The sequence below is a fragment of the Sminthopsis crassicaudata genome, chromosome 2 (genome assembly GCF_048593235.1).
Source record: "Sminthopsis crassicaudata isolate SCR6 chromosome 2, ASM4859323v1, whole genome shotgun sequence".
Classification (NCBI taxonomy): domain Eukaryota; kingdom Metazoa; phylum Chordata; class Mammalia; order Dasyuromorphia; family Dasyuridae; genus Sminthopsis; species Sminthopsis crassicaudata.
The window spans coordinates 542132186-542150306 of NC_133618.1; the positions used below are offsets into that span (position 1 = coordinate 542132186).

The window sequence follows — 18121 nt, forward strand, 5'->3', positions numbered from 1 at the left end:
ATTTATCAATTATGGGGAAAAAGTTAATTTTACTTTGAGATTTTTACAGAATCCCATGACCTACCTAAAGACACTCTGGAATATCATAAAACCAAAACTAGGAGTCACTGGGTAAGCAATGAGTAAATTCAGTTAAATGAATCCAGGCAAGTTTCCTGATATACTTAATTTGAAAAAAAGACACAGGCAGTTTCCTATCTGCCTCCAATTAAACAAAATATGGCAAGGAATACCATTTGGATGCAGTTACCAAATCCCTATGAGGAAATCCCTTCCAGACAATTCTGAGTTTACTACCTTGCTCCCTTGAAGGTGATCACTATGTATGGGAAGAAAAAAAAAAAAGAAAAGAAAGAAAATTAGAAAAAGACCATCTTTATTCCCCCTAAAACAATAGTTCAAATTTATGATTGAGGCAATAATTACTGCCCAAGTAACTCCTTTTCCAGCTTGATTCTATGAGCTTCTTCTCTCAACAGGCCAGCAGATCTTCCCTTCAAGGGTACAGTCATCATTTGATACAAATATTCTGAACCTATTTTCCTGTGATAATGTACAGAGCAAGTCAGTCATGAACCTACTCCCTTTAGGGGATAAGAAGGAATAGAGGGAACAAGCAATAAAACACAGAACAAACATGCTAACATCCACAAAATCTGTTTTATACGCAGGGTGGGGAGGACAGAGCACTTATTCTTTTATCTGGTTCACTCAAATCCTGGGAGGGAATTGGCTTGGTGGCTAGGTGAAAGGATAATTAAACCAAAGAACTATTTAGAAAGCACTCACATGCCTAGCAATTGGGAGGACAAAAACCTAGACCAGCCTCTTCCTGCTGAATGAAATGACTTTGACTTCATAAGGATGGGGAACTGACTCGGGAGAAAAACTGAATGCGGGCAACTTACCTTTAACTTGGTCTCAGAGTGCTGTTGAGGGACATGTGTCTGAGTCAGGACTTGTGTTACAGCCCTCTTGATTCCCTCCACTCTCTCTTTAATAAGGAAGGATTATTAAAATTCTTCTTTCCCAAACCAGGCTAATATCCACCCACACTTCACAGTACAGTGCTTGAAAATGGTTACCCCAGCCCAAAGCAAGAAGCACCACAAAGAGGAATCCACAGGACCAGATTTTAAAATATTTTATTACATAATCTTTTCATGGCACCATCAGGAGTAACAGAAAACGTTATTCCCAGTTTCTAAACCACATCCTGAAAAATATACATTTTATTTATATATTTATATTAATGATACCCCACCCCATAATCCCACCACCTAACTGTAGATCTTTCGCTTAAAGCAGGAAACTATTCTCTTCAGTAAGAAAATATATATGGAAGCTAAATGAAAAATACAGTTAGAAGAATTACTGGAGCAGCTTGGTCCTGGGAAGGGGTAAAGGAGTTAAGTCTCTAGGCTCAGCAGGATGTGCAACTGGGATCCATTAAAGGTGGAGAGGTATAATGTATAAAAAGGCAGCGTAAATTCAGGTGGGCTCTGGCTTTCTTGGTCCATTAGGAGATGGCCTTCGCCTCAGGGAGAAAGGCTTCCCAGTACTTCACCAGCTGCAAAGAAGCCAGGGGAGGGGAGAGTGAACAAGCACCCTAGCAGAGCTGTCTCCCTAGCATGTCCCAAGCAGGAAGGAGGATGACCACTGGAACCCGAGAGCTTCCCTTCTACCTGCAGTCTCTTAGTGACTGGTTCACTAAGAAAGGAAGCACAGCAAGAGGAAGGGTACAGAAAACAAGCTGGCCTGACCCTGCCCCAGACACCAAGGCCCCGGCAATCCTCCCGTCCGGGAAGGAGCCTGCTTTTCAGAGGGTTCAGTCCCAGCACCAGCCTGCCATCAGGCTCCCGAGCACCCAGTCTGGTCTTGGGACCCTTCTCCCTGCCTAAGGCAGGGGCCATCTTAGAGCTTCCACGTGACACTGGGCAATACGGATCAGAGAGCGGTGGGAATCAAGGAGCCTTTCAGCACCAATTTGACTAGAAATCTGTTCTCATGAGGAAACGTCCAAGAATGAACACCTTACACTGCAAGGAGCTAAGGGTGGTATAGGAAAGAACCTGGTAAGTGGGGCCTCCTGTCTAGTAAAGGTGTGAGGCTGACAACACAGCTTTTGTAGCTCCCCTCTCCAGGGTCTGAGACAAAACCTGCCCCTTGGGAAGGTCCTGGGAAGAGTCAAATTAAACTCTGAAATGAAGGTGGCAAAAGAACACAAGATACAAGACACAAACATTCACCCACCTGCTGCTGGGAAAACAGAAGGGCTTCAAGGTATTTGATCACATGGTTTCTGAAGTCCTTGGATTTTTCTTTCTGTATGAAACAAGACACTGCCCTGAGGCTCCAGAAGTTCCTCCTCTCCACATGGAAGAGGCTTCCAGAGACCCCAGCCTTAGAAAACAGAACCAGAATGTGGGTTGGTCACATGGTCAGCATGGGGGCTCCTGCGCTAAGTCTTCTAAGAACAGGAGAGCAGCAGGGTCCCCTGGAGAAGGAGGATGATGCTCTTGGGAGGGCCTGAGGAGTCTGGCAAAGAGAACCCCCTGATCACAGCCCTCAGAGTCCCCAAGCTCCCCCTGCACTAGGTTCTAAGGAGGTGAAAGAGGAACATCAGAGAGAAACAAATCAGAGAGGGCAGCAAATCGAACCAGAGAGCAGAAGCGAGAGAGAAGACGGAGTCACATCATACCTCAAACCTAATCACTTCTTTGCGCACCACTGTTGAAATTCGTTCAAAGTCTCTTTCATACTGAGTCACACGAGACTCCCACTGGGCAGAAAAAAGGGAAAAAGTTCCTCTCAGTGTGAGCTGGCCATCTCTCCCACCTCCTTTCTCCCTCCCATGTCATTGTCCATCAGTAAGGAAGCAGGGAAGTGGCTGGCATGGAGTTTACCAAGCGGCGCTGCTGGCCCATCCCCTTTGCCAATGCTTGACTATGGGGCATGACATGGGGCTGTTCAGATCCCACTTATAAAACCAGTCCCAGAGAATACGGGCCAAACTGTCAGGAGGAAAATCTACCCGGGGTGGAAATAACTCCAGTAGGGCCTAGGGAAGGGACTTCTTATTCTCGGGTGGTCCTGTCATTACTACGGAGCCAGACATCCGCTGAAAGAAGATTCAGAAAACAACACAATCATCTTGAGTTGGCAAGCTGTCATTTGGGAGAGACACGCCTTGGATGGTTAGTTTCTTACTTCTCTACCTTAAGCCTGCTTCAGGATAACAATGGAGGAGATTTGCTACAGATTGGATGGTGGTGGCTGGCTGTGACCCCACCTGACAAACACACTGGCCTGGCTTCTCATTCCCTCCACCAGCTCACTTTACAGATGAGATAACCAAGGCAGGCAGGGAGAAGTGACTTGCCTGGGGTCACAGAACAAGTGGGGAGGCTGGGCAACAACACTTCCCGTTAGAAGCTCAGAGAGCACTGACAGGAAACACTAACTCAAAAAACGGGCACTTCCAGCAGCCCTCAGTTGCCCCCATGTTAAAGCCTCAATGAGACCCCTTAGGCCCAAGAGCCCAGCCTGCTGCTGCAGGAATGGAGGACTCCCCTCCCTCCTAGAACTCACTTCTGCAATCTCGTCTTTGGCTTGCTGCAGCTTGTCAGGTTTATTGGCCCACAGCAGCCGGGCCTCGGTTTCCCGTTTCTTCTGTAACATGGTCTGGGCATCCTGCCAGCGCTGCCAGGTCTTCATTCGGTGGTCGAAGGCACCCTACCAACAACAGCGGAAACCAAACAGCCATCTTACCATGAAACACATCTGAAACTGAACTATATTTATGTTGAGAGCAACACCATATTTTCAGTTATTCAGGTTCCCAACTTCAGAGTAATCCTTCCACTTTTCATTGTCCTTCACCCACCATGTCCAATGATTGATCCAATGTCCTATTGATTGTATCACTGTACCTGCTCCTTTCTCTGTACACACAGCTACCATCCCTAGTTCAAACTGATAATACTTGGAAACATTTGCAATAGGAGAAAAGTTTGTGACCAAATATTAGAATGATGTGCTGGTTAATGTTTAAAAATCTACAGATCTTCAGGGGTATACGGAATGCACAATATTTAAATTTAATCTGCATCATCATTTTCTCTACCACTTATGTCTAGACAGTACACAAAACTACATCAAACCCTTATTTGTAGCACTTGTTGACTCTGCAGAATAAACACTCATAATAAAAATTTAACAATCAGTTCCTGCTAGCCAATTTAGAAAAGATAAAATGGAAAGTTTTGATAATTGAATGGGTTTTGCCCAAATAAATCCAATGAACACTAAAGTTAAAAGAACAATTAACTGGGAACAAAATCTTTGAGTCAAGTCTCTCTGATAAAAGATCTCCTTTCCCAAGATAAGGAAGTAATTTATAAGAGTCATTTCCTAAAAGATAAAAGGTATAAAGATATGAATTGGCAGTTCAAGGATAAAAAACCAGGCTACCTATATCCATATGAAAAAATACTCCAAATCACTTAATTAGGAAAACTCAAATTAAAGCAATTATGAAATTTCTCCCCACCCTTAAAGGTGTCAAAGATGACTAAAAAAAGGGAAATGCTAAGTACTGAAAAGACTGGGAAAACAGGCAAACCTAGGCACTATTGGTGGCTACACCACTCTGGAAAGCAATTTGGAATTATAAATAAAAGTGACTAAATAGTAGTATGCCCTTTGACCCAATTGTATAATTAGTAGGCTTATATTTAAAAGAGATAAAAAAAAAATAACAGAGGAAAAGCTCAAATGGCTAAGAATATTATGCTGTAAGAAATGACAATCAGGATTATTTCAGAAAAACCTAGAAAGATTTAGATGAACAGTGAAGTGAACAGAACCAGGAGAACACTGTGAACAGTAACGAGCAATACTGTTCAATGAAGAATTGTGAATGATTTTGCTATTCTCAGCCACAAAAATCTGTCTTAAGACAGAGACATGCTATTTTTCATTTTCTTTCTTTTGTTCAAGTCTTTACAAAATGGCTAACATATAAATGTTTTACATAACTAAATATGTATATCTGATTACTTATCTTCTCAGGGAGAAGGAAGAGAAAGAAGGAACAGATTTGGAGCTTAAAACTTGATTTTCATAGATTAATGAAGAATTAAGGAAAACCATGAGAACAATAATAATCCCACAAAAATAATAATTCGAAAACAGAAAGAATTATGATTATGCAATGACCTTTCATAGTTCCAACTGGTTCATACTCTCCAAGAGAAAGAAATAATGGATTTAAGATACAGGAGGGAAAAACACACACACACACACACACACACACACACACACACACACACACACACACACAGAGCTATTGAGGGAATTTTGCTTTCCTTAGCTATGCTTTTTTTTTTCTAATGAGGTGAGTGAGACTCTACAAGTCTGACTACATCTCCCTGCTCGCAGAGTCCCAGTAGCTCTCTCTTATCTTTGGGACATCATGTTGCTTTTTTTATCTGCCTTCAATTTACCTTTCCAAATGGATTTCACAATTCCCGTCCTTTTGTGCTCTCCTACTGTTCCATGTGTAAGACATTTCATCAGCCATCTTGCCATAGAACAGGCTGTCTTTCCTCCCTCTCTGCTTTTTAGAGTCTTTTATAAAGCCCTCCTAGGCTAGGTTTAAATGTCACTTCCAAAAGAAGTAAGGCTTTTTCTTGTTAAGTAAGGGCTTTTCCTCCCATCCCTTTGCAGCATCATTTAGCATTGTTATTTTCTCCTGATTTCTGGGTACCTTTCCTTCTAGCATAGGGATAGTTTCACTATTCTTTGTGCTTCCAGGGGCCTAGAATGTTTCTGAGGGTAAGAGAGCTCTTTGGGGAAGAAACAAGGCTGACTGACACCACTACAACTGTTCTGTAAGATAACTTAAGAGTTGCCTAGGCCCAGAGAAGGGATGCGATTTGCACAGGGTCAGAGTCAGCGGGAATCCAAGGCAAAACTCAAACTTCAGCCACCTGGACTCTCCATGCTGGCCCACAGTCTCCTGCCTGGCAGCCAGTAGGTACTTTATAACTGTTTGCTGAATGCAATGACTTATCCTCCCCGTGTTTGTATGTGGTCAGTAGTGGAATGAGGGTCTCCATCTCAGCATTTCCTTAGTTCTGGGAATGGCATCCTTGCAGATTTGTCAGCGTCCTATCACCATCTATCTAAGGGGAATGCTACCTCACCTTCGGGGCCTGTGGACAAGCTCTCTTGACATGGCCCACAGGGCTTACTACCCCCAGCCGAGTGTAACTAACTCACCCTCTTTTGTGCTCATTCATTTCGTCGGTAACATCCTTTATATGATTTCACTTCCATAATTCCTTGTTATTAGAGTCTTGCAGCCCATTCTTATCAACTTTCAAACTGTAGCATTCTAGACTCACAACTCTGCAATATCTGTGGAAGACACTGACAACAAAAAAAAACCAACCCTTTTTTCTGGGAGAAGTTTGGAGTCACTAAAAAACCTTACTGATTTCCCAAAAGTAATCTAGCCCTTTCTTCTTTTGTATAAGATTTTAAATCATCTTTTGCAATTTCAGTCCAAGGCACACAGCCTGACAGCCACAGGTTGTCCAGCCTAACAGTTTATCATGATATGGACAAATGAAACTCTTCAGCCAATTTTTTTTTCCTATGTGAAGAGCAGACCAAATTCCTGGGTGAATACAGCCTCTCTTTCAGAGTTCCAGGGCTTGATGCATGACAGCATTGGTAAAAAGGAGCAGCTGCAGGCCCCCACCAGTCATGGGCAATCCTTTTTATCTTCATGCTCTATGCTATATCTCCTCATCACTGATAGTACCTTCTGGAGAGTGTATTTTTCCCTGGTTAATGATTCATAGCATTAATGATCAGAGAGAGGGGCAATGAATAAAGTTTCTTCTCCATGCTTATAATCTGTGGAAGGGCAGAAAACAAACAACCGAATAGGAAACAATCTCTACCATGTACAGCTTGTTGGTTTTCTTGGGATTATATTTAAAACTGAACACCTTAATTCCAATACTATCATGGCAAAAAACTCACAAACTGCTAAGAGACCTTTGTGCTACCTTCTTGGAACAGCTTTTAAGATATGTGCTGAGACAGACAGGAAAAAAGAGAAAGAATAAAAGATTTAGCATTAGATGGGATCTTGGGGGCTATCAAGACCAACTCTTTCATTTTATAAATTATGAAACTCAGGCACAAAAAAAGACTTGCCTGGAAAGGGAAGGATTTTTGACACAGATATGAGGTAAATGGGTATAGACATATAGGTAGCACAAGAGAAAATGGAAAATATATGAAGAGAAGTAGTTAAGGTTGGAAAGACAGGCTGCAACCGGACTGTAGAAGAAACCAAGGAGGAGAGTACAGGATTGCTTATTTTTAAAAATCCAATAAATGATTCCAAGAGGGGCTCAAGGAAGTCAAGGAACTAAGGGTTTCTGAATTGGGGGGCGGGGGGGGAAGGAGTGTGGTTAAAAGACCAAATTGGTGTTGCAGGAATATTATTTGTACAGCAGTATTTAGAATATGTTTGGGAGAAAGATTAGATACTAGATTATTCCAGTTGTCCAGGAGAAATGTGATAAAAGCCTAAACTGAAATTGAATCAAAATTTGATAGGATTTGGCAACTGATGCTTTTCTTGTTTCTGATGTTTTGAATCTAGCTAGAAGGCTAGTAGTAGTTTTAACTAAGTAGGAAAATTAAAAGGGCAGGTTTCTAAATAAATACTTTACTTCCCCTTCCCCTACTTTCTACTTATTCATTGTGGTTTTTCAAATTTTATTTAATATTTTCCCCAGTTACATTTAAAACAATTTTTAACATTTGTTTTAAAAACAAAATGCATAAAATACTTATACTACACCAAGGCACATTTCAAAACACTTTAAAATAATGTATTATTGGAGGAACTGTGAATTGTTTCAATTATTTTGGAAAGTAATTTGGAACTATGAACAAAAAGCCCACTCCTATGGCACAGCAATATCCCAAAGAGATCAAAGAATTCCTGTATACTAAAATATTCTTTGCAATTCTTTTTTTGTAATGACAAAGAACTAGAAACTAAGGGGGTAATTATCAATTGGAGAATGGTAAATTAATCCTATTACTCCATAAGAAATGACCAAAGAGATGAGTTCAAAGAAACCTGGAGACTTGTTTGAATTGATGCAGGGTGAAGTAAACCAGGAAAATTACAACATTGTAAAGACAAAGAGCTTTGTAAAACTTGAGATTCCTAATCAATACAATTATCAACTATGAGTCCAGAAGACTGATGCCAAAGTATAATTTACCTTCTAACAAAGAGGTAAAAGACTTGGGGTATAGAATGAGACACATGTTTTTAAAACATATAGAAATTTGTTTTAATTGGTAATGCATATTTGTTAAAAAAAAAAAAAAATTTCCCAATTACCAGAGGAAAGAGGTAGAAAAGAGAAAAAACAGTTGTTAATTGAAAAAAAAAATTATAAGAATTAAGAATAAGTGAAGTAACTGAACAGATATCCATCATTCATGACTGAGCTGAGACAACATAATAACATACCATGTAAATTAAGTTTTACATTTAATGCCATACCAAACTACCAAAGGGTACTATATGGAATACAACAAAATAATAAAATTCATTAGTAAGAACCTGAGGTTTAGAATCTTAAGGGAGATGTTGAAAAAGATAGGAATAATATTACTAGACTTCAAATTACATTATAAACAGTAATATTAAAACTATTTAGAAATAGTTAAGAAAGATAACAAATCAGTGAAATTCATTAGATAAGGAAAAATTGGAAATAAATTGAACTCAGGAAAACTCAGTGTTTGATAAAACAAGAAAAGAAAAATTATTGGAAAGTAAACTAATAAAAAATTACAGTCAGACCAATACCTTACACTAAATTACCTTACACTACAATAAATTCCAAATGGATATGTGAACTGATATACTAAGGGACACATCAAAAAGTTATTAGAAGAGAAAACTATTAAGTGCTTTCCACAGCAGTGGCTAAGGAGAACAGGTTTTTTAAAAGATTCCCCTCCCCCCCAAATTTAACCCCAGTTGCTTCAGGAAAAAAAAAAAAACAAACAAACCAGAAAAGGAATACAAAGTAAAATGAAATAAAACAAGAGAGAACATTGTCATGTGCCCAGCAGAATATCACAAATATCAGTTCAAGAAAAAAAATATATATTAGAAATTATATTTATGAATGTCCATCTTTACTTTCTTGTAAATTGTTCTTTTGTTCTATGCTGTGCACCATTTTTATTTTATTCTTTTTTTCCCCTTTATCCCCTCCCACTCTCAAGTAGGCTAGACTTATTTATATATAATGTAGACACACACACACACACACACACACACACACACACACACACACACACACACCTCTCTTTCCTATCCCTGCTAAGCCCTGCTAAGAGAACAATTCTTAACTAACAAGGTGATCACAAAGATAAACAAGATAATTTCAAGTGTACTAAACTGAAAAGGTTTTGTAAGGATAAAAATCAATGACTAAGATAAAAAAATAGTCAACCAAGAAAAACATCTGCACCCAATACTTCTAATCTATACTTCAAAACATTTATTTATAGTATCATTTATTATAATAACAAAAATTTGAAACAGATGATTGGGAAACGGCTCAACAAATAATGGTTCAAGAATGTAATGAAATATTACTGTGCCATGACAAGCCATGACAAAAAATATAAATAATATAGAGACGCAGGAAAGACTCATATGACCTAATATAAGCTGAAGCAACAAAACCAGGAATATGCCACATATTCAATGGCTGCAAAACTGTGGAATGAATACTACTTCCAACAAATCAAAATGGAATTTTGTATAATTAAAATGACCACATTTGTCCCTGAAGCAGAAATGAGAATATTTCTGTCTCTCCCCCTGTCTCATTCTCCCTGTCCCCCTTCCCTTCATACTCAAGGAAAGTAAAAGGAGGGTAAAAGCACACCTGGTGACCCTTGATGAATTGTATCCTTTAATATGGAAAGACATGGAAGATGAAGGCAATGGTCCCAAAGAACCACTACGGCTTAATCAAGAACAGGTCATGCCAGAATAGTCTACTTTTTTATAAGAGGATTAAAAAGGAAGATAAAGAAAATGACAAAGACCTAGTTTAACTGCATTTCAGCAAAACAATTGACAAAAAGGCTCACACTGTTCCTGATGGAGAGATAATGACCTTACACTAATACAATTAGATGCATCTGGAACTGAGTAAATTTAGTGTTAACTAACATTTTCTATCAGTGACTTGGATAAAGGCATATTCATGTAGATGTGCAGATGACCTAAAACTGGGAAGGATAGCTAATTATCAATATGACTGCCTTGAGATCTAAAAAGATCTTGACAAGTTAGATCTATATGTAAGTTAATAAAATTCAATAGTAGTCAGTGTAAAGTCTTATACCCATGTTAAAAAAAAATTAACTTCTGGAATATTATATTTAGTTGTAGGTCCCACCATTAAAAGACATTGCTAAGCTAAAGTATCCAGAGAAGAGCAACCAAAACAGTGTCATGGGGAAGTGGAAGGCACTGGGGCTGCTTAGCCTGAATAAGAAAAACCTAAGAGGGGAAGGGCTAAGACTAGTCTTCAAATAGCTGAAGGACTCTGGTATTAAGAGAGATGGGACATCTCTTTGGTGGAACCAGAAGCACCAGGTGGAAGTTGAAAAGGGCTTAATATAAAGAAAACTTCCTAGTGATGGGAGCTATTCAAAAGGGATGTCTTGCCTGGCACAAAGTGACTACTTAATAAATGCCTGCTGAGGTTCCTTCCATCTCAAAGTCTGGGACATAATCTGGAAATGATACTTGAAGCCCAGGCAAAAATATTACAAAGGGAAGAAAATGCAGAGAAAGGAGAAAGGGTAAGGAACTTATCCTTTGGAAACTACAGAGATTTACTGGTTCTACAGCAGGGATGTCAGTCTCACATAGAAACAAATCCCAATCTCATAACCAACATTCAGTGGTCCTAGGGCTCTAAAGAACATGTACAAAAGTTATCATTATAAGCAAGTCCCCCCTCTTTTTTACAATTTTTTACAGACTTCAAACAGCTGCAAGAGATCTCAAGAAGCAGAAATTGGCCTTTTTTGTACCTTATAGGAACAGATCTTTCCTTAATTAATGACAGTCTAAGTCTCTAAGACAGTTCTCCTTATTTCCCAATTCAGAAGTTTGGGGTTTACTTTACTTTGCCTACATGTGGCTCTTGAGGAGATAGGAGGAGAATGGAATCTGCTTTAGTTCCCCTTCCCAAATAACATTATAACCCACCTATATATTTGTTCACATTACTAAGTAAGACAGGAAAAGGTGAATCTTTGGGGATAACTTTATATCCTACCTCATTATAATCAAATAACAAGTATTTATTCAACAGTCACATCCTAAGCAGTGTTCTCAGTCATGGAGATGTGAAGATAAAAAAAGAAACAGTCCTTGCATTAAAGGAAGGGAGGAGCATTCCTACACAACTACAGACTATCACACACAAAATAAGGTACTTGGGAGAGAACTAGAAGTTTGGGGGAGGACAATAAGGAAAAACTGCATATAAGAGGCAGAATTTGAACTGGGCTTCCAAGTAGGACTGCACTCTAGGCACAGGAGGCAACCTGAGCAAAGGCACAGATACGCAAGACAGATGCTCATGTTAGAAGCAGCAAGATAGCCACTTTGAAGGGACCACAGAATGTGCCTGGGTGGACACAGTATAATGAACCTGGGTGGGCTGAAAAGTAATAAAACCATTTCATTGGACATTATTTTTCCAATCATAGCTAGGGCCTAATCCAGTGTGTTTTAGTTGCTGTTATTCTAGGCTCAGAAAAGAAGAAGAAAAAACTACTCTCATTTTCCCAACACACCAACATTGAATGGTAATAGAGCTAGAACCAGAACAGTCTTGCAGGAGAATATCTGTCTAGGAGCAGCAGCAATGTGTTCATGAGACAGATCGTGCTACAGCCCCAGAAGTCATGCTGTGCTTAACTATACTTTGGGAAATATGGATGAGTCTCCTTGGCCAAACCACTAACAAATAAGACTTCCCAGGTTGTAATAGAGCCCAGAAAATGAGTACATAAGAGTATACAAAATGTCCTTTGTGGAGCTCTGCTCAGAAATAGTTCCATTTTCAGACAGCTCCAGGATCAGGACACAAATAGTTCTAGGAATCCACTGGAAGTTAGTTTTAAGCCTCCTAATTTTTATAATACCAGTTGTGGCCAAAAAAAAAAAAAAAAAAGGAATAAAATGTCATGGGGGATGTGAATGAGCACAACTTTAATAAAACAGCCTCACTGTTCTGAACAAAATGTAAACTGGTGACTGTCACTGTCAGCCATGACTTCCTTAGTGACTCTATCTATTGAGGCTTCCATGCATACATATGTCCCTGGCCAGAGGGGGAGATGAAGGCCTGTTCCAAGTCAGGGGTTCACTTCCTTTGACACTGGGCCTAGGCAGCAAATAACTCTAAGGCTACTTTTATGGGATGGACAGGAATGGAAACTTAGCTCAAAATAAATACTTGCTTTTCTGTTTGGAGACACTCTCACCACTTCTTTGTTACCTAGTTATGGGTTTGTACCTGACACGGGCCAGGAGAACGATGTACATTTGAGGGTGGGTACAGCTATTGCCATGGCAGCAGTGCCCCTCACCAGGCCCTTGGACCCCCACTTTCATTCCTCCCCATGATGCTAAGCCTGTTTCTGGGCAGCACTCACATTGGAACCAAAGAAGACAAGAGGAAGATTTTTCCCCACCTAATGATAGAAAAAAATCTACGGAGCAAGTTTCTCTGATAAAAATCTCCTTTTAAATATCTGTCTATTCAATTTATAGTAAGTGGTAATCCCAGCTAATCAAAAAGTAAATGAGGGCTGTTCTCAAGGTGACAGCCCAGCTGTTAATAAGCACCTAGGTCTTCCTGACTTCATGTCTACCACTCCAATCACCTGCATACTGGAGGAAGGAAAAGCAACTTCCTTGGTAAATCCCAGGCAGAGAGAGGGCAACACCAAGAGACACTCACTCTGACTATGGCCAGCAGGCGGATGTAGTCGCTCAGGAGCTCAGCCAAGAGGAAAAAGTCGTTGCTGGCCTGCTCTTGGTGCAGCTGCTCGATCTTCTCCTCCACCTCTGCCAGTTGGGACAGAGCCCGAGACAGGGCCGTGTTGTCCTCCGAGCTCCCAAGCATAGCCAGACTCTTTGCAAACTGGGCTGTGTTTAGTGCTAACTCTGAGAAAAGGAACAAAAAGAGAAACGTTTCTTTTTCTTTTTGCTGAAGCAATTGAGGTTAAGTGACTTGCCCAGGGTTACACAGCCAGGAAATATCTGAGACTAGATTTGAACTCAGGTCCTTCTGATTTAGGGGCTGAAAAAAGGGAAACATTTTTAAAAGAGTAAAAGAAAATCCTTTCCTAATCTTACACTCTTTAATGTTCTGAATCATCCAGGATTTCCCTATTTCCTTGGATAATATAGATTCCAGCTCTTGTGATGGAAGGGATTGCAGAGACCATCTACATCCAACTGGCTCATTTTGTCAATAGTAAAGTGAGTTCCAGGGAGATGGATGACTCCCAGAGTTCCACAGGTAATAAGTGACCATGCCAGACTTTGAACCCATGGTCTCTGACTCCAGAGGTTTTTCCCATTTTACCATACAACATCACTAGATTTTAAAGATGTGCATTTACTATCACAGCCAAAAACAAGATCAGAAAAGCCTTCACTCTCACCGTCTTTGTAGCCAACCTTCGGGTAATGAAGATCTCTTCAGACCAAAGGCTGAAAATTTAAATACATGATACAATTTCTGGAGATTAAAGGGGGAAAACTCCTTCCCCAATTCCTTCTAGAACATATAGCACTTAAGGGCTATGCAACCCAAATGGTAAACAAAACCAACATATATGCTGAAATATGAGAGAGTTGGGGTCGTGCTGTTCAGCAACAAGAGTCAAGCTAATAAATAAGCAAACAGGGCTACTGGTCACTCTAAAACTGATACCCAACAGGCTCAGCTTGGGCAAGCTTCACTAGGTTATTGTGATGATAACTACCATATAAACATGAGGGACCATTATCATCAAGTTTATAACTTCTTCTTGTTACACACTGTTTATTAATATTTTCAGTCAGCAAAGAGAAAAGGACGAGATTAAGTTAGACTAATTTAGCTGGTTCTTAGCCGGTTTTACCTTGAAAAGGTAACAGGATCTAAAGTAAAGTAAAACTAGGATATCTATACTTTCTCCTCCATCCTCTAACACATCTACATTGTAACATCATTAAAATGGCAGAGTAAATAATACTGTTTAAGAGAGAAACCAACAAAACATGTAGTTTATGAAAAAAATATATCCTAGCACAATGCTATGTTTGGGCTCCTTTCCTTAATGCCTTCTCAGTTAGAATATAGGCAACATTCCTATGACTAAAAAGTCATCCTTCTGCCAGGAAATATAGGAGATGTCCTTTAAGATCTAGATGGGATGAGCACTTTAACTTTGTTCTAGGGACCTTAACAACAGCAGCCCTTGTCTCTGGCTCACAGGTGCCAAGCATCAATCTGCTCCAGTTCCAAGTACATTCCAGAAATCATTACCTTTCCTATGGTTGACTAGAGTTTCTACAACAGTATGTAGTTTCCGTAAACGTTGCTCCTCACACTCCACCTCCTGGAGTTTCTCCTCAAACCACTGAAAAGAGAGACAAGCCAAAAACCATAGAGGGTTTTGTTGGGATTTTTTTTTCTTTTTGAAAAGGGAAGAATTTCGTTTTTTAGTTTCCTAGAAATTTATAAGGTAAATACCAAACATTTTCAAAGTTAGCAGTCTTGGATTTTCAGAAAGTCTAAGGACTACTGAGGAACCAACAGCTGAGAGCCTACAAGAAAGGCAGTGGGGTAGAATGCTGGGCCTGATAGCAGGATAAGTTAAGGGTTAAATCCTGCCTCTGACATTTACTAGTTGTATAACCACTGGTTAATCATTTTGCCTCCATATGCCTTAAGTTCCTTATCTGTAAAACATGGATAAAATCTGTTGTTCTTTCTTGATAGAGCTGTTGGAAAGATCCAGTGGAATGATGTATGTAAAAGGGTTGCACAAAATTTAAAGCATTCAAGATGACAGGAAAAGATAATGATGAATGTTGGAGGGGATATGGGAAAACTGGAGCATTGATGCATTGTTGGTGGAGTTTGAAAGAATCTAGCCATTCTGGAGAGCAATCTGGAATTATGCTCAAAAAGTTATCAAACTGTGCATACCCTTTGATCCAGCAGTATTACTACTGGGCTTATATCCCAAAGATATAAGGAGGGAAAGGGACCCACATGTGCAAAAATGTTTGTGGCAGCCCTTTTTGTAGTGGCAAGAAACTGGAAACTGAATGGATGCCCATCAGCTGGAGAATGGCTGAATAAATTGTGGTATATGAATGTTATGGAATATTATTGTTCTGTAAGAAATGACCAGCAGGAGGATTTCAGAGAGGCCTGGAGAGACTTACATGAGAGGGAAATGAGCAGAACCAGGAGGACATCATGGAGAGCAACAAGACAACTATGTGATGATCTACTGTGATGGACTTGGCTTTTTTCAACAATGAAGTGATACAAGATAATTCCAATAGACTTGTGATGGAAAGTGACATCCACATCCAAAGAGAGAACTAAGGAGACTGAATGTGGATCAAAACATAGTATTTTCACTTTTTTTTTGTTGTGCTGGTTTGTATGCTTGGTTTTTTTCCTTATGTTTTTCTCCCTTATGATCTGATTTTATTTATATAGTATGACAAATATGGAAATATGTTTAGAAGAATTGCATGTTTAACCTATGCATGTTGTCTTGAAGAAGGGGGAAGAGAGGGAGAAAAATTTGGAACACAACTCTGCAATGATGAATGTTGAAAATTATCTTTGTATGTATTTGGAAAAATAAAATACTATTAAAAAAATTTAAAGCATTATGTAAAAGCTATTTAGATTACAGACCTCAAAGAAGAGACCCAAAGGACCATGAGGCTACTCACAATGTCAGACTCATTCATCTTGATGGTCATTTTGCTCACTGCATCAGTAGCTTTGTTAAACATCTTGAGAAGACCAGCTCCACTCAATGTTTGTGTACCCACTGCTCGTGGCAACTGTAAGACCAAGTAGACAGAGATGTTAAGTCATACCTAAAAGATAGTAGCCATCAATTCTTATTAGTATAATTAAGTGTCAAACAGATGGCAAACACTCCAGCTCTCAAATGATGACAACTGCCCAAAACCCCTAATTCTCTTTCATAAGTGACCAACTTATGTTAGTTAATTTTATCTCACAGCAACAAAGATTTTCTTTTATAAGTGTTAATAACCTGTAACATACTTAATTCTCCAATGAAACTGTGAGGTAGGGTAAACTAATTACATCTAGTGGATATTTCAGCTTGGGAATGACAAAAAGACTAAGAATCTTAGAATTAGAAAAGGTTCATATCACAAAAAAAGGTGAAGTGCTTTTAAAATAAAAGCACTTAACAGAAAATAATGTGACACACCATGGGTGAATAATAAGCTAGTGATGACTGCCCTCCACTTTTCATCCCTTCAAAAAGGGTTTTAATTCTAGAGACCACTGCAAGAAATTTTTCCTGTATACAAACCATTGAACTCAAACAAAAATCACTACTTTTTTTTGTTTTTTAAGAACGATCAACTGTCAATACAGAGTCAGGATTAATAATTCAGGACCATATGAAATAAATAGAACTAATTCTCTAGCTATTATTATGTGCAGAAGGAAAGTCAATTGTATGTTAAGCAGTCAAGTGACCTTATGTTGAAGTCTCTTATGGTTTTGCTTGAAGTCAAAAGTTCTCTTAGACTAACATCATAAAAAATAGGACTTAACATGTCTTAGCTCTTTAAAAAGTATGCTGTATACTCAAAAAGGACAAAGAAGCAGGGAAGAAAAGCTATAAACAACCGTTAACCCCCGTTAACCTCATTCTGCTTTCATTCAAAGGAAAAATATCATAAGACTAATCTTTAAGGACATAGTTCAGCTTTAAAAGACTAAGACATTCGATATCTAGAACTATTTTAATTATCCTAGGAATTTCATCATTAATTTGCTCTCCAACCATGCTCCTTGATAGGACCAATGGGTGGAAAGCAACCACTTTCTAATGATTTTAAGGTTCTGATAGGAAGAAAGTTAGCTAGTCAGGAGAACACAAATTGCTTATAAAGATTTAACGTATAATTTGCCATCTCACTTATAATTTAGAAGAGTTCTGAAATGATTATCTAGTGTTTAATAAACTCCCCCACCTTTTAGCATACTGTCAAGTGTAGAAAGACAAATGCCTCAATGGATCACTGTCCAAAATCAAAACAGTTATTTTGCTTCTTTATTCAGAAGTAAAATCCTTGACATATGTTGGGATTAGAAGATATATTGGAGTTAGAACAAGACTAAGATATATAGCCTAATATAATGGTATATATGCATATACTAGATGCTCAAAAAAGAAATCTATTGAGTAAGTTAATGAATATGCTCCAGAGGCAGATATCCCACAGAAGTACAGTTTGATCTACCCAATACTTACCTCTTCTTTTTCTAAGAACTCTCTGACATCAGGATCCTGTAACATGGTGGGATGGTTCACAATTCTCTGAAGATACCTAGGAAAAGCAATACATTCCATTAATTTATGGGAATTAAAGGTTTTAGACTAGATATGTAACTTATACCATTCTGGTCCTTGCCACAACCTTTTCCTTCACTTAAAATGTATTCATTCTGATTAAATACTTGGACATGTCTGAGCTAGTAAACACATTCTAGATTACATTATTAACAACCAACTAGGTTAAATATCATTCAAAAAGCAGGATGTGAGTAAACTTTCTGAACTCAGGACAGGCAGAGCAAAACAGTACTTTCCCCTCTTTGATAGATGGAAGAAATGTTTAGAAAAGAACTAAAACAGAAGGGAAAAAAAATCTCATATACTTAGATTGATATAT

General features: G+C 38.9%; 1 protein-coding gene and 1 long non-coding RNA gene across 2 annotated transcripts in view; both read right to left on the reverse strand.

Annotated features, from left to right (window-relative positions):
• Nucleotides 1–359: 359 nt before the first annotated feature.
• Nucleotides 360–971, reverse strand: LOC141558125 (uncharacterized). Its single transcript, XR_012486967.1, has 2 exons — nucleotides 909–971; nucleotides 360–543 (listed from the first exon to the last, which is right to left on the reverse strand). It is a non-coding gene; the product is annotated as an uncharacterized LOC141558125 (long non-coding RNA).
• Nucleotides 972–1128: 157 nt separating this feature from the next.
• The window catches only part of SNX1 (sorting nexin 1), a 53841-nt gene continuing 36848 nt past the window's right edge, over nucleotides 1129–18121 (reverse strand). Inside the window, exons 8-15 of the mRNA XM_074294859.1 lie at nucleotides 17701–17776; nucleotides 16130–16243; nucleotides 14697–14790; nucleotides 13119–13324; nucleotides 3592–3735; nucleotides 2702–2782; nucleotides 2254–2325; nucleotides 1129–1570 (exon numbers count right to left, since the gene is read on the reverse strand). Coding sequence (XP_074150960.1) covers nucleotides 1520–1570; nucleotides 2254–2325; nucleotides 2702–2782; nucleotides 3592–3735; nucleotides 13119–13324; nucleotides 14697–14790; nucleotides 16130–16243; nucleotides 17701–17776 — 838 coding nt within the window. The 3' untranslated portion in view covers nucleotides 1129–1519. The remainder of the gene's footprint in view (nucleotides 1571–2253; nucleotides 2326–2701; nucleotides 2783–3591; nucleotides 3736–13118; nucleotides 13325–14696; nucleotides 14791–16129; nucleotides 16244–17700; nucleotides 17777–18121) is intronic.